This window comes from Sphaeramia orbicularis, chromosome 22, assembly GCF_902148855.1.
Source record: "Sphaeramia orbicularis chromosome 22, fSphaOr1.1, whole genome shotgun sequence".
In the NCBI taxonomy this organism is placed as follows: Eukaryota; Metazoa; Chordata; class Actinopteri; order Kurtiformes; family Apogonidae; genus Sphaeramia; species Sphaeramia orbicularis.
In genome coordinates this window covers 51,847,192-51,872,799 of record NC_043978.1, presented here as the reverse complement: position 1 = coordinate 51,872,799, position 25,608 = coordinate 51,847,192, and the positions used below count along the sequence as shown (strand labels likewise).

Here is a 25,608-nt window from a genome sequence, read left to right as displayed (position 1 = left end):
ATTAAGACATGAATTGACAACTTCTGTGCAAGCAGCTGAACACACACACACACACACACGACGCTTTGCTGAGAAAACAATCAGAACACAAAGAATTCACACATTCAATAGCGTTTCAAAGAGAGAAATAAATACCACAGACTTCAGACAGGTGAGAACACAAGCCCTTCAAACTCCATCTGATGAAGATTAGTTGTACCATATGGAGGAAACAAAGGGGTCATAGGTCAGGGTTAGCTGCAGATTCATGGAGCTGCTCTTCCACATCTTGCTCAAGGACACTTCAGAAGGCCAGTTGCTTGCTGCCACACAGGGGTTGAACCTGTGGTGAAAGCTAATCTACCTTCTTATACTTCTTACTGTACATGCACAAAGTCCCTACTTTTTTGTTTTTTTTGCTACAAAACTGTTTTGTTCTCTGATTGGAGCGTCTTACTAAGGGGCTTTAATACGTACAATGTATACAAATACACTTTACAGATACTGGCTAAAAACTGAACAGCTACTGCATGTGACGCTGCTGGTTCACTCAGAGCTTACTTACACTGACGACAGTCTGAGTGGTTCAAACACAGTATGTGCCTGGGAAAAGAAGCATCTAAAAGATGGGGGGGGGTCAAGATGACTGGCTATTTCCTTTGTTTAAGACAATTCAGGCATCATCTGAGTCAATATTCACATAAATACACACTCAAATAACTTTGAGTTCACTCATACTTCCTCTACTGAGTGCATCTGAATGTTACAGCTTTCATTTCAATAAAATATTTGGCACTTCTGCTACAACTACATGATACACTGTCACAAATGTGACTTTGTATTGCCTGTGTTTTCTCTAACTACGGTGAAGGCCTTTTTTAATAGAATGTATTTATCTGTCCCTTCACAATACAGCACAAACCTAAGTCTGCTACAGTAAATGAGCTAAAAAACAGATATTTAATAAGCTCTAATTAAGTGATATATTAAGTTATATTCAGTTCATTTAATAAACTGATTAAATGGGGAAAGTTAAAAGCTTTTTCTACTCTGGAAAATTAAATATGCAATATATACTTAAAAGACCATCCCACGTCACTTTCTCAAATTTCTAATGAATCTTTGGTGAAATACATTGTGATTGTTGAAAGCAATTATAGAAATGTACAAATATAAAAATACAGTTTCAATATTTAAAAAAATGCCTTCATTCAAAAGAGAAAGCTGCTTCAACTTTGTGTCTGGATAACAATGTAACAGTGCTCTAAATAACAGTAAAAGACAAACAAAAAAAAGTCAAGTAAATAATTTCAGGTGCAAATCGAAAGAGAAACTGAGTGCGCTGGAGGCGGTTCAGTCCAAGTGCTCACTGCTAATATGTCTTCATGTGGTTTTTCTGTTTAGTTTTTATGAAGCGAGGAAGGCATCGAGGTCAGCAATGACAGCTGCCTGTTTTCTGGCAACAGTGTTCAACAATCGCTGAGGGAAGGACGGCGTTCCCAGGTCCACCTGGAGAAAATGACAATATTTAAGAAGTATGTCATCAGCAGACACGGTTCATTCACAGAAGACCTGAAACACATTCTAATCAGAAGAATATTATATACAGCCTGATCACAATCCAGGTGTACAAGTATATTAACATCAGTTATTAATCAGTATTGCAAACAGATCCCCCCAAAACCATTCCCAAAATGGTTCTTTGGCCATCTTATTACTAGATCTTGCAATCCTCCAAATTTGAAGAAAATCAGATAAAAACTGATAAAATGGTGACCCAATGAGCATGAAAACATGTGCACAATTTGATTGTTATAAGAGAGCAAAATTATTGTACATAATGTTTTGTAACACAATAAATAATTCCTACTCAACTCCTGTGTCTTTTTTATTCCAAAATACACACATCACATTGCTTTTCATTTATTGATCATTTTTAAGGCTAATGATGTTCATTTTGTCTTATGTTTATGTAATTATACGTTTCCTTTTTCTTTTGTTCAGACAAGGTATACATTTAAAAACTATACCTTGTCTGAACAAAAGAAAAAAGAAAAGTATATTGATCATTTTTGTTGAACAGCTGTTTGATTATCAATTCTTATTTTCAGTATTAAGACAATCCACCATTTTGTTGTGCAAACCCTTCTTTTCCAGCCCTTTAATTGGAATAATAGAATGGGAACCTGTTCTTTCAGTATTATTAGGACTAAATATGCACAACTAGACAGATGTGGCTCTGCTCTCTGGTATGCTGCAGAAAATTTTGGAACAATGTGTCAAACGGATGTTTATGTGGAACCGCATGTTTTCAATGGTGCGTTGTTCACCCAAATTCATGTAGTGTCCGTACACCAATATACTTCCATCAATAATATGGACTATATGCCTTATAGATCTACTGTTCTAACTTGTTCCCAAAAGTTTCTTTCCTCCTGTACCAGGAAGACTTAGTTCCAGATCTAACACAGATGCCACCATGTGCTCAGACAGATTTCCATTCACATCTGGTAGAGTCCGTACACCAAGTAGTGTCCGTACACCAGATTCAAAATATGTGGGTGTAATTTTATTGTTTCTGTCAATATATGGAATTTTTCAGCGCGCATGCTTTGGACACCACATCTATGCAATAAACAATGCATGATTCTCCTGAGTGCTGAAACATTTGTATATCTGTGTAGGCATTAAATATGGAGGCTATTAGGCTGGAGTGTCCGTACACTCAAGAGTTTCTGATTTGACAGGGGTACAAGCCTGACACATTTATAGTAGACACCAGAATACAAACATATTTTGGACTTTAAAAGAGAAATATCAGACAAATAAAATAGCCTGTCTGATTTTTGGATAGAGCATTATTATTTTTTCTCTATCTGTGCACCCTTTCTGGTACCCTGGATTGTGATCAGGCCAATAGTAAAAAAATCCACTTGGAACAATTCGGATCCCTAAATCCCAAATGATTGAGTTTAATGACATTTAAGCCCTTATTTCCTCTAGGGGGAGAAAATAAAACTGTTAAAAAAAGCACCATCTGTAAATGACCCAAAAATGCAGACCTCCATTGAAGTATGTTTAATCCTAAGACTACATGAGTACAAACATTTATCTTTCAGTGTGACAGACAAATGTAGAATTAAACCATATTCATGTTAATTTTGGACCATGTTCAGTGTGTATAACTGGAAGTGGTCATTGTTGTGGGATGTAAAATTGTGTATCAGTAACATAAAACCCAGACTGAATGTACTACCTCTCCTCCAACAGTTCAACACATTTGAAGCACTTGAAAATCAAGAACTAAATTTCAGATTGTGTAAGACTTTTGAATGATGCCCAGAAAGCCTTTGAAAAACTGGAACAGAAACAAACTGCAAAGGAACACAGTGGTTCATGTGTTTCTGTCCCAACTTTTTGGAGTGTGTTGCAGGTATTCATGTAAATCACGTTCTTGGAGTACAGACACTGACCTGCAGCAGATAGACCACCCTGGTGACTTCCTGTCCACTACAGCTGACCGACTGAAGGAGCCAGCAGCTGGGCATCATCTCTCCTCGGACGGCGTCCACGCTGGGACGTGGTAGAGATTCCTCAAACACAGACTGCATTGCGAGGACGTGCAGGCCGCCCTAGGGCAGAGAGAGAAATAAGATCATCAGTACAACCGACAGCTCAGCCTTTTGATCAGTCAAGAAGTAAGTGTACACTCAGCGACTGCTAATCAACACACAGTGTGCTCCACAGAAGTTCCCTCTGGGGCAGTGTTGGTAGGCAGTATGTTTAAAAAGCAGCTACAGCTTTTTGTCATGTAAAAACTCCATGCTGTTTTGGTGACAGTACTGCTGTGTTTTCATTGAGACAAAAATAATATATGGAATATCTTCTTTCAGAATGATAGCCTGATTTTCCTGACAGTGAAAAGGCACAATGAGAGCCAGCAGTCATCACCAGGGGCCTCATGTACATAGGTTGTGTATGCACAAAAACCTGGCATACACCCTTTTCCATGCTCACGTTCAGATATAAAGAGTGAAATGTGTGCTCCTCCACTCCAAGTCCACAGCTGGAGTATGCATGTTTCTAGTGCTTTAGAACCACTGGAGACACTGAGAGGAGACACTGAGAAACTGGTAATAATGTGGAAAAGGTCATTCCAACGATTGACGTGCACATCAGAGATACACAGAAGAACAATGAACACACCCACACCACATCCTACTGCCACAGCAGCACATCCACCACCAGAACCAGAACCAGAACCAACCAGACCCAGACCCTGGACCCATCAATGCCAATCCTGCCCAGGACCACATTAAGCAACGACTGCATAAAGAGACAAGGACACAGAATTCACTGGTTGATAAATGCATTTACTGTAGTGTTCATGTCTGTGAGAACATTTATTAGTCGGTCCAGTCGCTCATTGACTCCACAGACTGTCCTCTCTGTGTCCTCTGGTGACCCAGGTCAGTACAGACCCATGCCGGTCAGATGGACATCATCAGCTGTTGGACCGGAGGATCAGCTAACACTGGGGAGTCAAGAGGAAGCCTCTATGACAGGAGGATGATACTGGGTCTGACCGTCTACCGTCTCATTGTTGGAAAATAATAATTTGAGTGATTAAACATAAGTCATAGTCTTTGATATCCTGACATGATGACACATGAACCTTTATCTAGGTTGGCTGTGATCAGACTGTTGGATGACCTGTAGAATGAACTCATGTGTGACTGACACTAATACTAACTCTATATTTACTTGGGGCTGATCCCAGTCAGTCCTGTCAGACCAGAGTCACCCACAGTATCGTCCACTCTTTCCTCAAACAGGCTGAGTTCATCTCTTTTCTCTTTCTGCCTGTTCTGTTCTCCACTTCACATCCATCTTGACGTCATCATGTGATCATGCAGGTGAATCCCAGAGGGAATCCCACCTGCAGACCCTGTTTATACTAATTTGCATATTTAAATGTGGGCGTGGAGAGGGAGGAGTCAGGTACTCCAACATATGCGCTCAATTCCAGCTGACTGGATGAACAAAGGAAGTGTGTTTGGATTCTGGCGTATGCTCAGTTTGATTCATCTGGATTTTTTTTTGTGTGTACAGACTTTTCTGGATTTAAGCATACGCCTGGTTTACGTATGAAATCCACGCAAGTCTGTGTACATGAGGCCCCAGGTCTGTAGACTCAGACCAGTCTGTGAACATGAGGCCCCAGGTCTGTAGACTCAGACCAGTCTGTGAACATGAGGCCCCAGGTCTGTAGACTTAGACCAGTCTGTGAACATGAGGCCCCAGGTCTGTAGACTCAGACCAGTCTGTGAACATGAGGCCCCAGGTCTGTAGACTTAGACCAGTCTGTGAACATGAGGCCCCAGGTCTGTAGACTCAGACCAGTCTGTGAACATGAGGCCCCAGGTCTGTAGACTCAGACCAGTCTGTGAACATGAGGCCCCAGGTCTGTAGACTTAGACCAGTCTGTGAACATGAGGCCCCAGGTCTGTAGACTCAGACCAGTCTGTGAACATGAGGCCCCAGGTCTGTAGACTCAGACCAGTCTGTGAACATGAGGCCCCTGGAGCGCCTGGTCCATCATGCAACTGTGCTTACCTGTTCAGATTTAGTGCTGATGCAGCAGAAGTCTCGTGGCTGGCTAAGGTGGCAGGTGGACGGATCCGTCAGTATATACACTAAACACAAACAAACAGTGTGTCACATGTGGAGACATGGCTAGCCACACAAAAAATAAACTAAATAAAATGAAACATTTAAGGCAATGGAGCAGACCTCCTTTGCATAATAACACTGGAAAACTATTCATTTCCAAAACTTCGGCAAAGCACAACTTTAATATAATGAATTATCATAACCAATGGGTAAACACGATCAAAGAGACAAATAAAACTTGAGCAAGAAAAAGAAAAATTTGAGCAGATGGTAAAAGAAAGGCCAAATACTAAGGTATTAAACACAACATACTGCAGGTGTGAGTATATGCTGTGATGAATGAGTATGTTCTGGAATGTACTATACATAGCTAATGGATGCAGATACGTCATCAGGGCAAAACATTCAGATGCTCCTCAAGTGACTTGCAAAAATATAAATAACTTTGCAACAAAGACAAAAAATGTTTTCTTATATTTACTGTATGTTCTTGCAAAAAGCTCACACCAGTATTTTATTTTCTGCCACTTTAGTGTAACTAACTGGTGAGTAATGGAGTAACACGTCCGATCTATTGTCAGCTGATTAGATGCAGGACTTCACAGTTCTTCAGCCCTATCTGCACAGCACCAGTGCAACCTGGAGACCTCTGGTCATTTCAAACAGACAAAACCCATCTGTGCTTTTCTGCAGTGCATTCACACAGTCTGTTAGTTGAATTTACTAATATTTACCCTACATCTGATGTCATGGCTCATCACTAATATGCTACAGCTTAACACCTATTGAACCTGCTGAAAGATAGAAAAATGTTCCGAACTGCTGGATGCCATGCATGTCATTCATCTGAAAGATTGAACCTTTCTGTGCTTTTGCTTTTAAAACTTGCATTTATAAATTCCTCTGTAGTACTTGACTGTGAAATAGGTAGAAGAAATGCATGAACACACAGAAAATCACAGAAAATCACAAAGATGTTGATTCACACAGGGCTAATATTTTCACAAAATCACTGCGTTTACTTCAGACAACTTACAGTGGAATTCCTACTTCCCAAATTAATTGTAGGAGTTTCTCCAAAAATTGACAGATGACCTCCACAGTTATTACCAGAGGTCCACAGGTAATGCTAGTCATGTGTGATTAGAAGGGGCATCTTTTCACACTTGCATTAACTTTGACAATGTATGGAAAGGATGTAAGGGTGTAGACTAATGACCATCAACTGGCGGCCGACCAGAGCTTACCATCTGGCCCACAGAAGATGAATATTCAGAAAAAGTGAGGAGAAAAAAAGCAGCCTGGTATTTAGAATATGTAGCATTTTTCTTCCAATAATATTTTGATGTAAATGCAAATTATACAGAAATAATTCAGAATCACTTAGAAAACCCAAATGTGTACATTTGACTTGAGAGCTCTAAAGGCTACGAATGTAAAATTCAGGAGTGTATTATTAGTAAGTTTCCAACACAACATGCTGTAAACTTTTGTTACACAACAACTGTGATCATTTTCACTTCCTTTTTACTGCACCACTTTTAACATAAGCACATTTTAAAACAACAATTAACATCTGTAGATTTTGTAACATTGGCTGAATGTTAGTTGGACACACTTTCTGGTCCACTGACAGATGTAGTCGCTGACCCCTGGCTAAAACCGTGCAGGATTCTGAGCTCACCCAGCTGAGTGCTGTCATCTAGTGGTCGTGTCCACACAGAACGGACCGACTGGTTGTACATGTGGCTCTTGGACAGCTGGCAAATGACGTTCCACAGGCTGTTCAGGGGTCTATTCAGATCTGCAGCCCCCAGGAAACAATGGACAGACAGGCTAGAGGAGGCCTTCAAGTACGCCTGAACGCCCCGCTCTTCACCTTGGTACCTAAATAAACACAAAATGATATTTAGGACATTAGAGGGCTGAAGTAAAGCTCTCACTTTGCTTTACTTCAAGGGTGTCTAATCTCACTGAATGACACAAGAGTCCTGGAAAAGAAGATCCCTTCGTTGGACACTATCTTAAAGTTAAATCAAAGTGGATTAGTTGAATAAAAGCAGCTGATTGAGCTCACCTCCATCCCGCAGTGGCCTTGCCCATCACTAAGTTGCTCAAATCCCCAGCAGAAGCCAGTCTCACCTGCGACAAACAGCCATTTCATCAAAATAGAACAAACACCGTTTACATTTATGTCTGCTGAGACTCATACAGCGCTGAGCAGAAGTCTTAGACCATTAGATAAAGTTTTAATAAGTGATAAAGTTTTAATAAGTTTACAATGACCACACCAATTTCAAAGACTTTATAAAAATACAACCAGAATATACAGGAAACATGTGCGTTAAAAATAATGATATTATTACGGAAGCCGTATGGGATAATCCGGAGGAAGAAAAATTAAAAGACAGTCCAAGATCTCTGGGAAGTTCAACAGGAAAACATTTGTTTCTGGAGCCCCAGTTTGTTTATTCAATGAAGTAAATTAGCAAATTGTCTGTTTAATTACTACCATATATTATACAGGGTGTCCACAAAGTCCCTTTACAATTTGAAAAAATATTACAAAAAGCAATTGATGAGATATGTTCATCAGATTTGTTCTATGTACTTAGTGGTTACCAAAGTTTTTAATCACATTGTGGGATCATGTGCAACTGAATCGTTAGTCCATTTTTCTTCAACGAGAGATCAATTAGTGCAAATGTTGACCTTTGACCTTTTGACCATCACAACTGGATGACCTTCAACCAACCATCATGTTCCAGGTAGATGGTGCACCACCACACTGGGAACTGCATGTCGGTGGGTTCTAAATCAAACATTTCCAGACCAGTGGATTGGAAGTGAAATGTTATTTTAATTTGGATGGTTGAATTGTTGGGTTTAATCACATGTTAGTCAGTGCTGGTCAGGATTCTTTTGTGTCACTAGATTTTCTTCGTTTCACTGGTCAGTCGTAAAGTTTTTAGAATAGGTCACATCTTGGTCACATACTAAACTGACAGATTTATGATCACAGGACGTTACCGTAGGCACACGTTTAAATACACATGCCCACAGACGATTGTAAACAAAAAGAGATAAGAGGTAATATGGGGTTTTTACACAGAGCTGAGGTATTACATCTGCTTGTGTGGTGTCAAGAAAAATCAGTATTTTAATCAAAAGTATTCAATTTGTATTCAAAAGTATTTAACCTGTATTCATTTGCATGCCAGAAGTTATTCTTAGTGTAATGTGTGGATTGTACCAGAGTAACTGAGTTTTTTTCCTGGGAGAACCACAAAAGAACGAACATGTAAAGCCATCGAAAGAACACGTGAAATTGTGTAAAGTTACAAAACGGGACAGGCGGAAAGAACACCTGAGTTCATGGAAAGTTTCAGAAAACGTGGTGTCCAAAAGAAGTACACGTGAGTGGAAATTTTGGAACATTCTGGGAAATAATTTACATTTTCTGGGAAAAAGTTTAATATAAATATATGACAAACTAATACTGGGAATTAACTGCAAATGTATATTTTCTGACCAATCCTGACAGACACCAAAAACCACACCCCATCAGAGACAAGCTAAAACAAAAAGGGGGTTTCCAACGTGACTAGATTAATGTTCAAAATATGATAAAAAATGGGTAAGGTTTGTAGCTGAACCCAACCTACTTCTGATAATATAAAAATGGTATCCTGGGGCGAAAAGTCAGTTGCTTCTGCAGATGTCAACTCAGTGTTTATTTTATGCATGAATAAACACTTCATGCGGCTCCAATTCTGCTCGATCTCTGACTTTGATTCGACTATGTGTGCATTTACTTGACAAAGCTCCACTACATAGATGGGAGTACAGAGACATAAATTCAACATGCCAGAGTACAGTGAGGAAGAGCGTCAAAAGGACCAAAGATGTCTCCCACCTGCGGCTGTAAATTTTTCACGACACTTGACTTTAGAGTCACATGACACCAGTCCATGCTCTGTGACCCCGCCCACCTAGCACAAGGGGGTCAGCCCAGAGTTTGGAGATGAGTTTACAAGGATTATAAAAGTAATGTGCATTGGAATGTCTTGATCCATCTTCCCCGCTTGGGGTGTGGATCGTCAGCTGAGTTATATTTTGTTTGTGATCAGATCAAGTCAACAATAAATTTATAAAAATGAGACCTACAAGAATCCAGACTTATTCTTGGAGCTTCCAACAAAAGAACACGTTAACAGAAAGGATGGTCCAATTCCCTGGACACCTCGTTCACCAGATATCACCCCCTGGATTTCTTTCCATGGTTAGAAATATCATATATGAAACAAATATACAGGACATCAATGACCTGAAGTAATAAATCACTGATGCCACTGACACCACTGATGAGGCTAGAATACAGCCAACATGGAAACATATCCAGTACCGTCTGGATGTGCTTCATGCAACTAATGATGCCCTATACGAGCGCTATATGAGGTGAATTAAATGAGGCAAAAAAAAAAAAACTTCAATACCTACTTTTCAGTTTGTAATAATTTCCACAGATTTGTCAATTTGTTTACTTTGGTAATGAATTCATTAAATTATACAGAGACTTTATGGACACCCTGTATATAGATACTAAATACCTCAAGAAAAAGAAACAAGTATTAATTCACTTCAAGAAATATGCTGAATTTTCTATTTGATCCATAGAATTACAGAAGATAATGTGAATAAAATCTCAAACACATTGTATTAGAAATATTGGTGACAAGAAGTAGTATTTTCATTCATGTATAGAACAAATCAGGTTTCTGTTACAGATCGGAAGGGATAATATGTATAGATTTTTTTATTTACACAGATATCTTTCTTCTGGTGAAATGTTTACTTGGGTTTATGTACCTCAGCAACAGCCCGTCCATGAAGACTGAATGTAATGTCCTGATAAGTTGTGGAAATGGAAGAGGAGGAGCCAAAGGAGGTGGTGCGTTGACGCATACATGTGTTATGCGACAGAGAAGAGGTTATGAGAGGCTCAAACCCTGGGATAGAAGCATCAACACGAACGTCTAAGAAAAAACAAAAACAAAAAAAAACACATTGAGATGGAATCAGGAATAATACTATAGAAATATTTTTAGAAAACATTTGGACATGTAGATGTTACTACGTATATATTGTTACCATTATTAATATTAGCAATATAAATATACAACTGATTTGTCATGACATTTGTTCTGCATGTGTTCACCTTGAGCAGACAGCCAGGCTCTCTGAGACTTCACACTCTGAGGACCACAGATCGGTGGTCGTGTTATGACCTTCTGGCCTTCATCCTGGAACCCTGTGACCTAATGAAAAAAATACTAACCTCAGCACACATATGCCGCGTTTCCACCGCATGGTACTGACTCGGCTCGGCCTTTTTTGCGTTTCCATTACGAAAATGAACCTAGATTCTGGTACCCGGTACTAGTTTTTTGGTATCAGCTCCACCGAGGTTCCAAGCGATACTAAACTGTGACATATAAACACTGCAGACCACTGATTGGTCAGACAGTTTTCTGTGTGACCCGCAGTTTTACAAAAAACAGATGCAAAAGTGGACAGTAAATCTGTCGGTACATTAATCCACATGATAACAGCCCAAAACTACACCATGGTCGGTCCAGGAGATTCAGTCTTTGTTGGACGACATAAAAATTCAGACGAGACAACACGCAACGAGTGAGTTTTCAGCAACTCTGAGCAGACGACACGGAAATAATGCGCCGCATCATTATGACGACCAGGTACTGTAAAGTCAGTAGTATCCTGTAATGGAAACGGTCTGCAGGAATACCGAGTTGAGCTGAACCGAGTTGTTTCCACGTAGTGGAAATGCGGCAATATCCTCTACACTTGAAAATCATATACATGAAACAGTAATTTCACTGTGTTGTTCTGTGTGTTTTTATGATGTTTTCCCTTTTTGTCAACCGTCTTTCCTGTCACCTGCCTAGGGACTACAGATGGAAATTAGCACTGCTGCTACAATCTGGTATATTTACAGCTGCAATTGTTGTAGATGTTCATTAATATGCACTGTCCCTAATAAATAAATAAATAAACAAATAAATAAATAATCCTCATGACACAATAAAAATATGTCCAATATTAAAAAACAAAAAAAAAAATTAAAGGATATTCTTGAATTTTAAAATATCCATTCCTATTTCAGTTAGAATTATATTTCATACAAAATACATGCACATGTAAATTGAGTGTGTTCCGATCACTCACCTGTCCAGTCAGCACTGCTCTGCTGCCCTGCTGTAGTGTGTTGCCACTGTTGTAGCCTGATGTTGGTCCAGATGATAGGCTCAGACTGGATCCAGTGCACAAGGTGCTGTTGCTGATTCTGTTCCGATGCCTCAGGTCATCCTGTTCCATGAATGGATGGAGACATGAGTGAAAGAATTTGGAATAATATAATGTTATACAGAAAAAATAGATTAAACTGTTAATATGTTTGATTAGCTTTCTTTAAATGGTCCAGTGTGTTAGATTTAGGGAATCTAATTGCAGAAACTAAATTGTGTTTTCATTAGTATCAGTGTGTTTTGATCTACATAAGGAGTGAGAGCATCGCAATAGAGGGACATTTTTTGCATCCACACTTCAACTGCTACATGTTACTAAATGTCACACACTGGACATATAAAGTCACTCAATAACTGAAAACCCATCCACTGACGTGTCCTTAATGGAAAACTTAAAGCTGCAGTATGTAGGAATTATGTTCTAAGTAACTGTAAAATTGCCTTGACTGTCACCAGACATTAAGGAATCATGTTCATTTCAAATACTGATCTCACTGACAGTAGTAGTCCAGCCAGAATATGTGCAGTTGAAAAGCTCAGTGTCAGCCCTGAAATGATGTTTATGTTGACATTGTGTGTTTTGGTCTGATGCCCCACCCATCACCTGTCTGCTAATCACAGAGTCAGAAGCCTTTCAGCTCCAGGTTGCCAGTTCCCCGTGGGCTGCAGCTGGAACATTTCTGATCACAAATGTCTGACATTATTAAACCTAAAAGGACTCTTATTATTCCCAAATACATCGTGACAAAGTGAGAAATAAAACAAGGAGATGTATAGGAGATGATTTAGAAACATGGAGACGGCTGAAAGAGAAGAAGGATTTGAAGACCGACGCCGGCCCTGCCTTAGTCTGACCACCGGTAAGAGCCACTCAGAGCCGGGGTCGCGGCCTCTTCACCTGGTCCCTTTTTCCGGGGCCGGGTAGCAGTCTCTTCTCCTGGCCCCGGTGAAGAGACTGCCGGTCCGGGACTGGTGAACAGACCAGGTACCGGTGTAGGACTTGTCTCTGTCCATGGTAGCTCCTTGTAGTTCAGTGTTTTCTGTGGAAGTGACCTGTTCATTTAGCGGTGTGTAAGCCGAACGGGGGGGGGGGGGGTGTTCGGTCCGTGGCTCGGTCGGGGGGGGGGGCGGGGTTCGGTAGTCCGGTGTCCGTGGTTCGGTGGTGGTGGTGGGGGGTGTCGGTAGTTCGGCGTCCGTGGTTCGGTGGTGGTGGTGGTGGGGGGGGGGTTAGAGCTCCTGAATCTTTGCAAATTTTCATTTGACTGTGCAGGACGTTTGTTCTGGCCTGTTATATATCAGACTTATGTAGAGTAAGTCTGGTGATGACTTTTTTGTATGAAATTTATGGTGTGGTGGCAAGGATTAGAGGAAACGCTAGTAGTGGATGCTCATGCGGGATCTGGCAACCCCTAGCCTGGGGGGAGGAGGAGTCGATACCACGTTCTACAGTATTTTGAATGTAATTGCAGTACCAGTTTTGGCCACAATCCTACATACTGCAGCTTTAACCCATAAACACCCAACATCCACCGCTGACCAAAATCATCTACTGATCTAAAATGACTGTTTAATACCTGTTGATCCAGTAATTCTATCAATACATGTAAATAATTGGTGTAAAATGTAGTTTGTCATCTTTTCTTGGTCATTAGATATGATCCATTTGGACGTTCAGAGGCTCTGTACTAAACATGGAAACACTGTCATTTTCTACAACACTGATTCACCAATAAAACCAATGGAGTTTGACAAATGACAGTGAATGTAGATGCTTTTTTTATGTTCAGTTAATGCTATATATTGTTGAAAAAGTCTCTTTTTCCTAACTTGTTCTGCTTTGATATAACAACCTTTGAAATTACTCTGAGTTTTAATGAACATCTACATCAGTATTTTTCAACCTTGGGGTCGGGACCCCATGTGGTGTCGCCTGGAATTCAAATGGGGTCGCCTGAAATTTTTAGTAATTGATAAAAAAAACAACAAAACTTACTGATAAAAAATATATGGTGAGTTGAGAGAGACAATCACAATATATAAAAGACAAACTGAGTGTGAAACTGCAGCACTGTGGTTCTGTTTATGTGTCAAATGTTCATTGTGGTCAGTTTCAGATGCTGTAGCTCTTTCATAATTCACAGTTTCAGTTCTTGTTTGTTCAGTATTAATTGTCCTCGTAAATCACAGCTGGACTGACTGTACATATCCTGACCAAGGAAAATCAAATTCTCACTTTGTGCAGTAATCTACACCTGGATTTACTGCTTCTGTCTACAATAATACACATTATATAGACTAAATGTCCTCTAAAATTAATGATTATTTGCGACATAGTATAGAAAACTATTACATGTTCACAAACAAATTAATTTTAGCAAACAAAAAAGTTTCTGTTCTGAATGTCTGGGGTCACCAGAAATTTGTGATGTTAAAATGGGGTCACGAGCCAAAAAAGGTTGGAAACCACTGGTCTGCATTGTCATTAAATTAAATATGATAAAATGATTTTCACTGAAAAATGCAAAATGGAGAGGATAATATTATGATAAATGATGAGAAATTACCTGGGAAAGTCAAAAAATCATTTGAATTTAGTGACAAAAATAGTTGTGGGTCTTTTGGAGACACACTCTGATTGTAAGTCCACCTGAGCTGACCTTCACTTCCTGTGATACGGCCTGTTGCTGAAGTCTCTTCTTCTCTTGCTCAGTTCTCTCCCTCAATCGCTCCCGTGCCTTTGCGATCTCTGACCTGGCCTCATCTCGGGCTCGGCTGTAGTCTCGCAACAGCTGCTCGATGTCAGATGGATACAGGCTCTCCTCTCGTGGAGGGTGAGGTATTCTGTTGTGAGACATATTGTAAACACGCAGCAAGCAGTAAATCTCAGAAACCAATTAATTTTGGTTAATGAACTACTGCCCCAGTTTCTTTAAACTTTAAACCACCTTGGTACCAAAACTCTCCGGTTATCTTGGACAAAAGGCGTGTTCCAGAGATTTTTGGACCAACAGTAGCTCTGGACTACTCCATTTAGGCTGACACCAGAGGGGGGGGTCACATAATTTAAATTAACTCACCAGTTATGTTTCGGATGGATGGACCAAACCAGGAGAAAAGAAGAATTCACCAAAAAAGAAGGGTTGAGGTTTTAAAACGTTAAAACAATAGCTTGATTTATTGCTTCAGGCAAAATAGAAAAAGTTACAAAAAAGAAAGAAGTAAAAATAAATAAATTGTGGTTTTTGAGATTTACTGCTTGCTGCGTATTTACACTGTTATTCAGGTAACTCAGTCAGAACTCAGAACACAGCAGCAGGTTTTCTATAAATATATTTTTCTAGACATTTTTTCCTGTGAAACCTGAAAAAACTGCATTAATTACCTCCTCCAGGAGGTATTGTGATCACTTTTCTTTGTGTTTGTTTATCAACTTTAGGGGAAAACTCTTCCACCCATCTTTCCCAAATCTTCCCCACAGATAGGCCTAGGCCCTGGGACCAACCCATTAAATTTTAGGCCAAGTAGGCCAAAGTTCAAGGTCACAGCAAGGTCACAAAATCTACAATTTTACTCTCTGTCATCATTGAGACATTTTCCAAAATTCATCCAAAATTCCAAACGACTCCGATTAGCCTCCAATTTCATCCACCCGTAGCTTAGAACAATATCTTGTATCTGGTACAAAATTGTCCACATCCACTGTGGAATGTGGACTCTGTGGACATTTATATTTAACATCAAAAATCTCATTTGCCACACATTTAAAATTAGAACTCAACAAAAATTGATTGGAATTGAATCTAACTGGACATATACATGACTGGTACCAAGCTTCAACTCTGTACGAAATATGGTTCCGCTCCATTTCTCTTCCGTTACGCTCTGTTGACTTTTATTTTTTATGCACCATTTTCAAAAAATCAAAAAAAATGTAATTCGTCAAATATCATGAAATTTGTTTTGCACAACCATAGTTTAAAAAGAAACAGTCCATCCACACATCCACAGCATTCGGGGTGCTTGGCGGAGGCTTGCGTTCCCTGAACACTTGTTAAACTAGAGTTTCCAACTTCTTTTGATGTGCTTATGTAAAAAGCTCACCTGGTGCTATCTATGACCTCTTGGCGGAGCTGTTGCAGATACTCCTTACGCCGGCTGGGCATGGAGGAGACTTTAGAGGAGGGACCGGCGTCCTGAGGGGAGGTGTTTGGATGTTTGCTGGGACTCAGGCTGCGAGTTCTGCGGTAACCCTGGAGACGCTCCTCCCTCTCCTGCCTCAAACCCTCAATACTCTTGCGGTGGCTGAGGGAACAGAACCAAGGAAACACACAAGATACAATTACACAGTAGCAAGGTGAGAGGAGGATTCAGTATTCATTAAGAAACACATTTAACCCACACTTCTGAGATGTGTTGATTGGCTTTCAACACAGAATGGGTCAAATTTAATCAGCTAGAGGATGGAAAACTTCAATGGTGTATGAAGGCTATTCTGGGGGAAAAAACAACTACAGAGCTAAGGGAGGTTGGTGGAAACAGAGATTGGACAGCTTATAAACCCTTGGAATGAGCAGAAGTTGGCACTGATAACTAATATTAGACTTCAAACCTGGAAACACTGACACTACCGCCAAGACTTTTACAGTTAGTTTGATATTCAGTGCCAGATGTGATGATTTAATGCTTAGAATTTGACAATCAGTAATTCAGATTTATCATTTGGATTAGATGTTCACTTATAATCTCTCATACACAGCATGTACCTTCAGTGTCAGGCTTTGTTGGGGCAAGAGATACTATTAGCTGATATTAGCCGACTATGAACTTTCCCCTGCTCCAAACTTTCATCAGTCACAGTGAATTTATAAGAAAACATTTGAATATTCTTAGAGATAAAAGTTTATGAAAGGTTATGAAAAACACCTCACACATTCCCTGAGATTATAAAGTCATGAATTTGGGAGAAAAGAGTCTGTCTATGATGAGTGACGTCCCACTCATCATACTACGCAAGTATAATTTTTAAAAAATCACTAATCTCAATCTGTTATGTTTATCAGTTCTTTCTTCTTAATTCAGGTTCTTCCCATTAACCACATTTCCAAGTTGCAGAGAGGCTAAAAATATTCGTGTGTTGTATGATTTAACGAGACTGCACTCATCCATTATTCATCTGCCTCAATATTCAGCACTATTAACGCTGAAGAGGGGGAGATGCACTTTCCCTTAAATGGAAATGTATCCAATCATCGATGTGCAAACGCAGGACTTTCCTCAGCAGTGGAGGTGAAAATAAAAGAATGTTAATGCCCATACATTTGACATGAGGATACTTAATGTGTGTTAGTTGCAGCTGTGCATAACCTTTAGAGATCTAATGCAATTTATATACAGTCATATTACAGCATCATAAACAATCCCTGAACCTCATAATGCGTATTATTGTTGAATTATGTGATAATATACTGCACAGCAGCAGCTTTATGCGTCTACAGAAAATTTCCCTCTACTATAATAAAAGTCCAATTTCTGAGTTTTTCTCCCAAATATATGATCTCATTTTCAGAGAATGTTTTTCTATTGCCATAAATATGAGTTTTCTTTTTTCCATCTAAAAGTACAACTTTAATCTCACATGTTGGAGTTTTTTCCTTAAAGAATTACCCTCCTCTCTGTCTTTCTTTCTTTACTTTTTATTTAACCAACAATAGAGAAAAGATAATGTTACAACATTAAGTATCTGCAAAGCCTGACAGTCTTTTTATACTAATTCTTTCATTATGATACATTTCCTGAACACTTCTCATTTCTAGAAACTTACAACCATGACACAAAGACAATGTTTACACATTTAAAGCTCAGTTAAGCAATGGACTAATCCTATCCTCTGAAATGTTTGAGGGCTTTTATTTTGGAATGGGAAATGAGGTGTGATATTTGTAGAAAAGTACATGGTAGTACTTGTAACACTGCAAATAGGAGAAGATTACAATGAGGTTTTCTACTAAATATGACCATTTGAACTTATTCAAAAAGAAGAAATTAGTGATAACACCCTGACTCTAATACAAGCTTTTTTTCCAATAAAGGCCTGGTACATTCTGCTGTAAAGAGCAATAAAGGTCCTAGTATTTGATGGAATAGACCACAGGTGTCAAACATGCGGCCCGGAGGCCAAATCCGGCCCGCCAAAGGGTCCAGTCCAGTCCTTGGGATGAATTTGTGAAACGCAAAAATTACAGTAAGATATTAACAATCCCTTTAGTTCAGGTTCCACATTCAGACCAATTCAATCTCAAGTGGGCAGGATTCAATAAAATACTATCATAATAACATAGAAATAATGTCAACTTCAAATGTTTCTCTTTGTAAATGTAAATATTTTCATGTATTTACACTAAAACAAAGTATAATTTCACAATAAATGTGAATAACCTGAACAAATATGAACAACCTGAAATGTCTTAAGAGAAGTAGAATTTTTTACAATATTCTGTCTATTATTAAATATTTTGTGTGTTTGTAGATCCACTGTGATCTATAAGTTATAATGTACATGTGTAAATGATAAACTGAAGCAGAATATTGTTAAAATTACACTTATTTTTTCAGTTTGTTCATGTTATTCACATCTTTTGAAAGGATAGTTTATAAATGTAAACCTTTTCAAAATGTAAATTTACTTTTTTCGCTCTAAAACATGGAGAAAAGTTTGGAGTTAACATTATTTATAAATTATTATGTTATTATTTTACTGGTTCAGCCCACTGCAGATCAAATTTAACTGAATCTGACCCGTGAACTAAAAGGAGTTTGACTGCCCTGGAATAGAGTAAATACATCTGGATAGATCTAGACGTCAAAGTCAAAATTGTCAATACATCTGAAAATTACCATCAAACTAATGGTAACACTTGGGTGAATTTAGACAGCGCTTTGGATTTTAAAAAAAAAACTCTTATTCTACCTAAAAGTCAGTAATTCTCGTTGAGTTAAGTTCCACTGATACCAATATCATCATACAGTTCATATATATATTCCTCATGAAAAATGATTCTGTTCTTTTGAACCCAAACGTATTTGATGAAAATAGAGTAGTGAATGCATCTTCTGCCTACCTGTCATAGAGCTGCTGCTTAGTGGGAGCCAAGGCCGCTGGTTCCATGTCTTTTCTGGACCTCAAAGACAACATCTTCAGCATCGTGTCGGTCTCTCCCAGACCATAATGGAGCTTGGCCTCCGTCAGCTCCACAGTCAACGGCGTGGGGTTCATGCTGAGGTTGACCGTAGCCATCACCTGCTCTCTCTCATGTCGCAGTCTTTCAATCTCTCTCATCCTCCTGTCACTCTGCAAAGCCGACTCCATGTTTGATCCACAACTTTCCATTTCTCCCCACTCAGCGCATGGTCTGCTCTTGTCATGGTCGCATGCAGACAGTTTGTTGGGAAAACTGGAGCGCGCTGATTGTTGATGGTTGATGCCAGACCAGTTGGTGAACTTGTTGTGTATGGGCAGGTCTTCTGGGACTCTCTGCTGGTCCTGACAAGCCAGTAAATCTGTCACAGGTTTAATGTTAACAAGGACATCTGTGCTGCATTCACTGGGTGCTAGTGATACCACGTCATCCTGTTGAAGGACAGTCCTGTCGCTGATCTGTGTGTTGTTTGCATTGGCATATAAATCTTTACAGTCAGCTGAAGGTGTTGCTTGAACTGTAAACCTTTGAATTTTTAAATGTTCAACGTGCTTTCTATTCACATCATTCTGCTTTAATATGGGAGACACATGGGTAGACTTAGGACTCTGTGAAGACACTTTCAGCCAGTTCAAACTCAGCGAGTCCTGATCTTTATGGCTGACTTTTCTCCAGTCAGTGTTTGTGTATCGATCCAGTGATGAACTGAGGCTTGGAGAGCAATTGTCAAATCTTTTAGGGCTTGAGGAACTCATTTCAGTAACATTCTCAAGTGATATGGATTCATACGATTTACTTGAGGGAACATCACACTCTTCTGTGGGTGTCAGATCATCCTCTGAAATGGACACTGACTGCTTGCTAGAAAGCATAGTACGGCTATGGTTATTTCCATGCTGATATCTGGGAGTGGACTGTTTTCCTTTCTGCTTCAGAGATAATCTTGTTCCCACTGTGAGAATAGGAGATGATGCACGGTCTGTGTATGTAGCCTGTTTCTTTGAACAAGTCAAAGGGTCATTTCTTGGAGAAAGGCTCTTTTCTTGGTAGCCTTTTCTCATTGGTTTGTGCCCACTTTCAAATACTGAAACGCTTTTGTGGTGCGACACCTCGGGCATACTTTGCTTGGAGCCTCTGGAAGAAGCTGACTTTACACGTCTTTGACATTCGGCTGCAGTCTTCACAGGAAGAGTTTTGAGAGGCTTGTTTTCTGGCATCGGGGTGAACCTTTTTACTACAGCAGAGGTGTTAGGCCTCAGGTCAGGCCCGCTCTGCAACTTCTCATCTGCGTTCGCTAAACTTTTCACCACACAGTGAACATTCTCATCTTGAGATACACTTATGGCCTCAGAGCCAATCACTTTGACTATCACATTAACTTCATGAGATTTGGACCTTTCGTTGTGTGACTGAGGATCAGCAATGTCCCTACCTGATAAAGGCTGTTCAGTCTGGATGCCAACATCTACAGCTGTTTGTGTTGAGTCATCTCTTCGAGTACAATCTTTAGACTCACTAGAATAGACATTGACATTTGACAAGTTTGCACTTCTGTTTGGACTGCGGATTTCGCCTGTTCTCATCTCCTGAACATCCCCTAATAGGTCTGAGGTACTGTCGATCAGTTTGGAGAGGTGAGCTGACATGCTTTCCATACTCGCCCACGTTGGCGACTCTTTAATGTTGATTTTCATTCTCTGTATTGCAGTACCATCGGTTTTGCTCCGTTTGTGCCGGTCTTTCCTCTTTGGACTTGTAGTATTGCTGTCAGATTTTAGCAGACCCATTTGTAGACTTAGTTCAGTTTGAGTACCGTGTTCAGAGATCCTTCGACTAGCTTTTATGTCTTCACTTGCCTTAGACTCTTGCTCAGATGAATAAACAAACATGATTTCATCAACCTGACTGGAGTTGTTACCAAACCCACCGGGAGCGTCGTTGCTTGAAGAGCAGCTGTTGACGGTCAGTTTGATGACGGGACTGTGAATATTAGCGTCTGCTTGTTGACAGGGTCTAAGCTGCGCTGCTTGCCTGTAATCCTCCATGCTGCTGAAAGTACTGGAGAGCCCTTTGTTGGTGGCGTAAGTGCTCAGATGGGAATTAAAAGGTGAATTCTGTCTGTTTAAACCATTGTCAACACTGCAGCATCTTGTTATTCGTTTTTCTGCACTGTTTAAAAGTGGGGATTTACATGTCAGGTCAGCAGCACTTCCAAATGCTGGGTTTTTATAACAGTGTTGAATGGAATTGTCATCTTGCCACTGGCGAGCAAAAGGATTGATGTCACTGGAGGCAAAATGCATAGTTGAGTCATGACACTTAAGTGTATGTTGTAGTTCACTTTTTTCTGCATGTGGACGGATCTTGGCTACATTCGTCTTTTGTGAAATTGCTTTAGGTGACAAAGAAAGCCTTTTTTGGTTGGAATTAAAGTCATTTTTAGTCCGAGTTCCAGGAGAACAAGCCCTAAATTTTGCTTTGCCATCTGAAAGTGAGTTAGAAATATCTGTCTCATTACTTCTGGACTGCCTGATGTCTTGTTGGCCATTACTCCAATCTCCAAACTTTGTTCGTGTATACAAGAGCCTGCTCTGATTCACTCTGGTGTGGTCATCCTCTTCATCATCATCTGAAGACTTAACAGAAGAATCAGAGAAAAAAGCTGACAATTGAGACTGTGCATTCGACCGCCTGAACCTCTTAGACTTGGCCTTTTTAGGCAAAATAGCAGAATTAGCCTGTTCATCACTACATGTGTTTATCTCACTCTCTTTTGACACTTGAGATTTATGCACATTTTTGTGCTGGGTATTGTTTTCCTCCAGTATCTTGTGTATGGGTAAGGCAGATCTACTCCTATCATACTTCGATTCTACCAAGACTGCTGGAGCCTTTTCCACATACTGGTAAGTCAGTATTTCTTGGCCACTGTTGTTGTTGAATTGACTGTGGTTATCAAAGCTGTGGTGTGAATTTGGTGTATTTTGACATTTGTTGTTGTAATTCATGTTGACCACACATGTCTGAGCCAAATTATCTCGTGTGTGTGGACAGCTAAAGTGATCATGTGCTCTGACACCAGGTTTATCTCTTCTTGTAGCTTCAGTTTCACCATTCCCATCACAGCCAGGGGTAACACAAAACCCTTTTACAACAGAATCCTCATCAATACACACATGCTGGTGTGGCTGAACTCCATTAGGGAATGCTTTTAAGCTTGTAGACATTTGAGACCTCACTTGAAAATGCTGAGTCTCCGTTGTTGAATTTTGTTCATTTAAACACCAGGTTTTTTCTTCGACACTCAATGCATGTGCTCTCACATTCTTTACTTGAGTACCTTTTGCATCACCCACAGTACAGGATGTGTCAGGGGAAATTTGGTCAAATTCTTCTGAGGTTTTATCATTAACAGGATTACTAAGACAAGACTTCCCTTTCTGCTTACCTACATTCCTAATATCTTGACTTACATTTGTCTCCAAATTTCTTGCAGAACTGGCATCAGTTATCAAAGACAGAGAACCAGTTGGTTGCAATGTCAGGTCTTCCACTTCTCTGTAATCTTTCAGCTGGATGTTTAGCAAAGTGCAACTTTTCTCTGAAAGACTTGCTCCTTGTTTCATGTGATCACATCTCTCATCTTTCAACTGCCTTTCTGTCCATCTTTGTGCATGAATATTGCATTCAAACTGACATGTAGATGTCATCTCTGCTGGTCTGTTTGATGTCAGTGTATTCAGACTTTGACTTCTGCTCTTTTTGTCCCCATCACTGTCCATCAATGATGATTTCATGCTTTCTTTAACCACTTCTGAGATTCTCAGGTCAATGGCATTACATATTGCATTGGATTGACATATGTGGTTTCTATTTTGTTGTCTTCTGTTGTCATCCGTTTGGAAGTCTCCCACTTTTGTCTGTCTAACTATACTTTCTCCCAAAAAGGCAACATTCTCAAAGCTTTTGTCACTGCTTTTAAGGGCACATTCAGAGTCCTCAAAGCTCTGGGGAGTCCTCTTCCTACATATGGGATCAGAAAGTGAAAATGCTACTACATCAACGCCATCACCATGAGCAGTATCCAAACAAGGCCTGTCAGTTTCCACTGCACACTGCTCCCTTTTGGAGTCCCCACTATTATTATTATCACCAGGCCAAATTTCTTCCTGACTGGCAACTGATATAGAGCTAAAGGTTACTGGCTCTTTGCTGTTGCTCCTTTTTGGGATTTTCAAGCTGCCCATGAAAGCATCCTGTTGGTCTTTGTTCCTCTTCCTGGAATTTTTACAAGTCGATTTAACAAGCTCCTGGTGTAGTGCAATGTTGTTCTCAATGCCTTTGGTTTCAGTTTTATGCAATGTCGGGTGACATGTAAGTGATACATCTTTGGTATTCCCAAATCCACCCTTCTGAATGTCTTTGAACATATCTGTTACACCATCTACATTGCATAGCACTTCATCCTCAGTGGATGATCTGAAGACATTCATAGTGTCAGACACTTCAATCAATATTTGATCTTGGCTTATAGGATTTGCAGGCATTACATGAATCATTTCTGTGTCTGAGGACATAGCAATGTTTCCAGCTGTCATTTCTTGTGCATCTGTCATCACCTGAAGTAATTCAACGTGTGACACATTCTGTGGTGTGTTAGAGGTAGGGGACACACAAACTATATCATCTGAACCAGGTGCTGTGCTTTTACTTGCATTCATCACTTGTTCTGGTCGCCCATCTGACCGTTTCACACAACTTCCTTCCTCCTTTACATTACCTAATACTAGAGGATCATCTGGCATTAAACTGTTGGAGGCGTCTAAATCAAATCTGTCAAATGTAACACTTGCAACTGCAATGCTTTGTTCCTCTACTGTTACGTTTACACCATCTGTGCTAGTGGATGCTGAACTGTAGCTTCTAGATCCTCTCTGTGAATCTGACAGGGTCATGCTGATAGGACTAGGACTGCTGCTACCGCTCTCTCCACCTCTGAACATCATTTTTCTTTGGCTACTTAGGTAATCCCTGGGAATCCTGGGACTGTCTGCGGCTTCAGTAGATGACCAAGCATCAGTGAGGGCCAGCATGTTTTCTGGTTCCCTAACGCTACAGCTGCTCAGGGAGCGTGGACTGCTTGTTGACGTGGTCTGTAAGTCTTCCATCCCTTTGTGTGCAGTGTTTTGGGGTGGAGGAATCCTTGTTGCACAAAATACTAGAGTTTGCTTTGTTTTTGGAGAACCTTGCTGACCCCAGTATATCTCTGCTGGGATTACCTGAGGTTTAAGACTGCTCTGTGTACTAATGTGGGGTGAACAAGCATTATCTGCCACCAATGTGTACGTCGGTACCATGGTGCGACTGTGTTTCTCCACTGCTAAGCATTTCCCACTGCGCTCCACAGCTAAGGAGTCCTTGGACATCTGACTGTCTTCGCTCTCTGCCTCGCTCTGTGCTGCTTCCTCACGCTTCAGTTGCTCTGCTAGTGCTGTTGCATAAGCCGAGGACAGAGAATCAAGGGAGAAAAGACTTTCACAGTCTGACGTGGCTTCGTCCTTCTCTACCTCCTCCTCTCTATCATCTTCCTCCCATCCCTTCAGTCCCAGCTGATTTTCGACCCATCTACTGGTCTGGTTCATCAGAGTTTCTGTACTATGCCACCGCCTCTGTCTCGTGTCTTGAAACATTAAGCGAGTCCTTTGGTCGAGGTCCTCACAGGAGACTGCTGTTTTAATGGTACATTTGCTTTTGTTCATCTTGAAATCTTTAAGGCTCCTGTCTCGCTTTTGTCTCCAGTGAAATCTGGTTGCTATCCTGCCCAAAGATTTGGAGCATCTTCCTCCACTGGCACCTGTTGGTGGTTTTCTGAACACCTTAGACAGAGCAGTTTTTAACCTGGGTCCCACAGAAAATGCTTGCTTAATGGTTTCAACTCTGGTGTTACATGGATTAGATGGGCTTCTCACACTCACACTTGAGATACTCTGAGAAGTAGGCTTGTCTGTTGTGGATCCTTGTATGTTTTCTTTGCAGACAGGTAATGCTGCAGTACCAGCCGGAGACTTATGAGTAACAAATGGGTTTGGATCCGATCTGTTCTTAAAAGACAAGTCTCTGTTTGGCAGCAGAGGTTTTCTTTCTGGTCGCTGCTGGCGAGGCGGAGCTTGGGCCTCCTCTTTTGGCGTCTGTCTAATGTTTTCGGAGGAGCTTGTTCTGCTGTGGCAGGGTTTATTTTGACTTGAAAGCACAGCAGAACAACTCCGAGTCCTTTCCCGTGGAAGGTACTCATCTGAAACCCACTTTCTGATGCCGGTGGAATCAGAGGTTGTGAGGGAATTTAAAGACAGGTCTGTGGATCTGTTTCTCTTCAGGAAATGTCTGTTAAAGGACATGAAACAAAAGTCAGTGAAATAAACTCTAGGCTTTAT

The 25,608-nt window shown here is 40.3% G+C and overlaps 1 protein-coding gene across 2 annotated transcripts in view; it reads right to left on the bottom strand.

The window, feature by feature from the left end:
* The window catches only part of stard9 (StAR-related lipid transfer (START) domain containing 9), a 71,930-nt gene continuing 46,322 nt past the window's right edge, over nucleotides 1-25,608 (bottom strand). For both annotated transcript variants that reach the window (XM_030126676.1, XM_030126677.1), the window contains 11 exons: nucleotides 19,100-25,558; nucleotides 16,083-16,283; nucleotides 14,639-14,822; nucleotides 11,902-12,042; nucleotides 10,871-10,970; nucleotides 10,522-10,688; nucleotides 7,730-7,794; nucleotides 7,337-7,539; nucleotides 5,596-5,675; nucleotides 3,453-3,611; nucleotides 1-1,488 (listed from right to left, as the gene is read on the bottom strand). In XM_030126676.1, coding sequence (XP_029982536.1) covers nucleotides 1,387-1,488; nucleotides 3,453-3,611; nucleotides 5,596-5,675; nucleotides 7,337-7,539; nucleotides 7,730-7,794; nucleotides 10,522-10,688; nucleotides 10,871-10,970; nucleotides 11,902-12,042; nucleotides 14,639-14,822; nucleotides 16,083-16,283; nucleotides 19,100-25,558 — 7,861 coding nt within the window. In that variant the 3' untranslated portion in view covers nucleotides 1-1,386. The remainder of the gene's footprint in view (nucleotides 1,489-3,452; nucleotides 3,612-5,595; nucleotides 5,676-7,336; nucleotides 7,540-7,729; nucleotides 7,795-10,521; nucleotides 10,689-10,870; nucleotides 10,971-11,901; nucleotides 12,043-14,638; nucleotides 14,823-16,082; nucleotides 16,284-19,099; nucleotides 25,559-25,608) is intronic.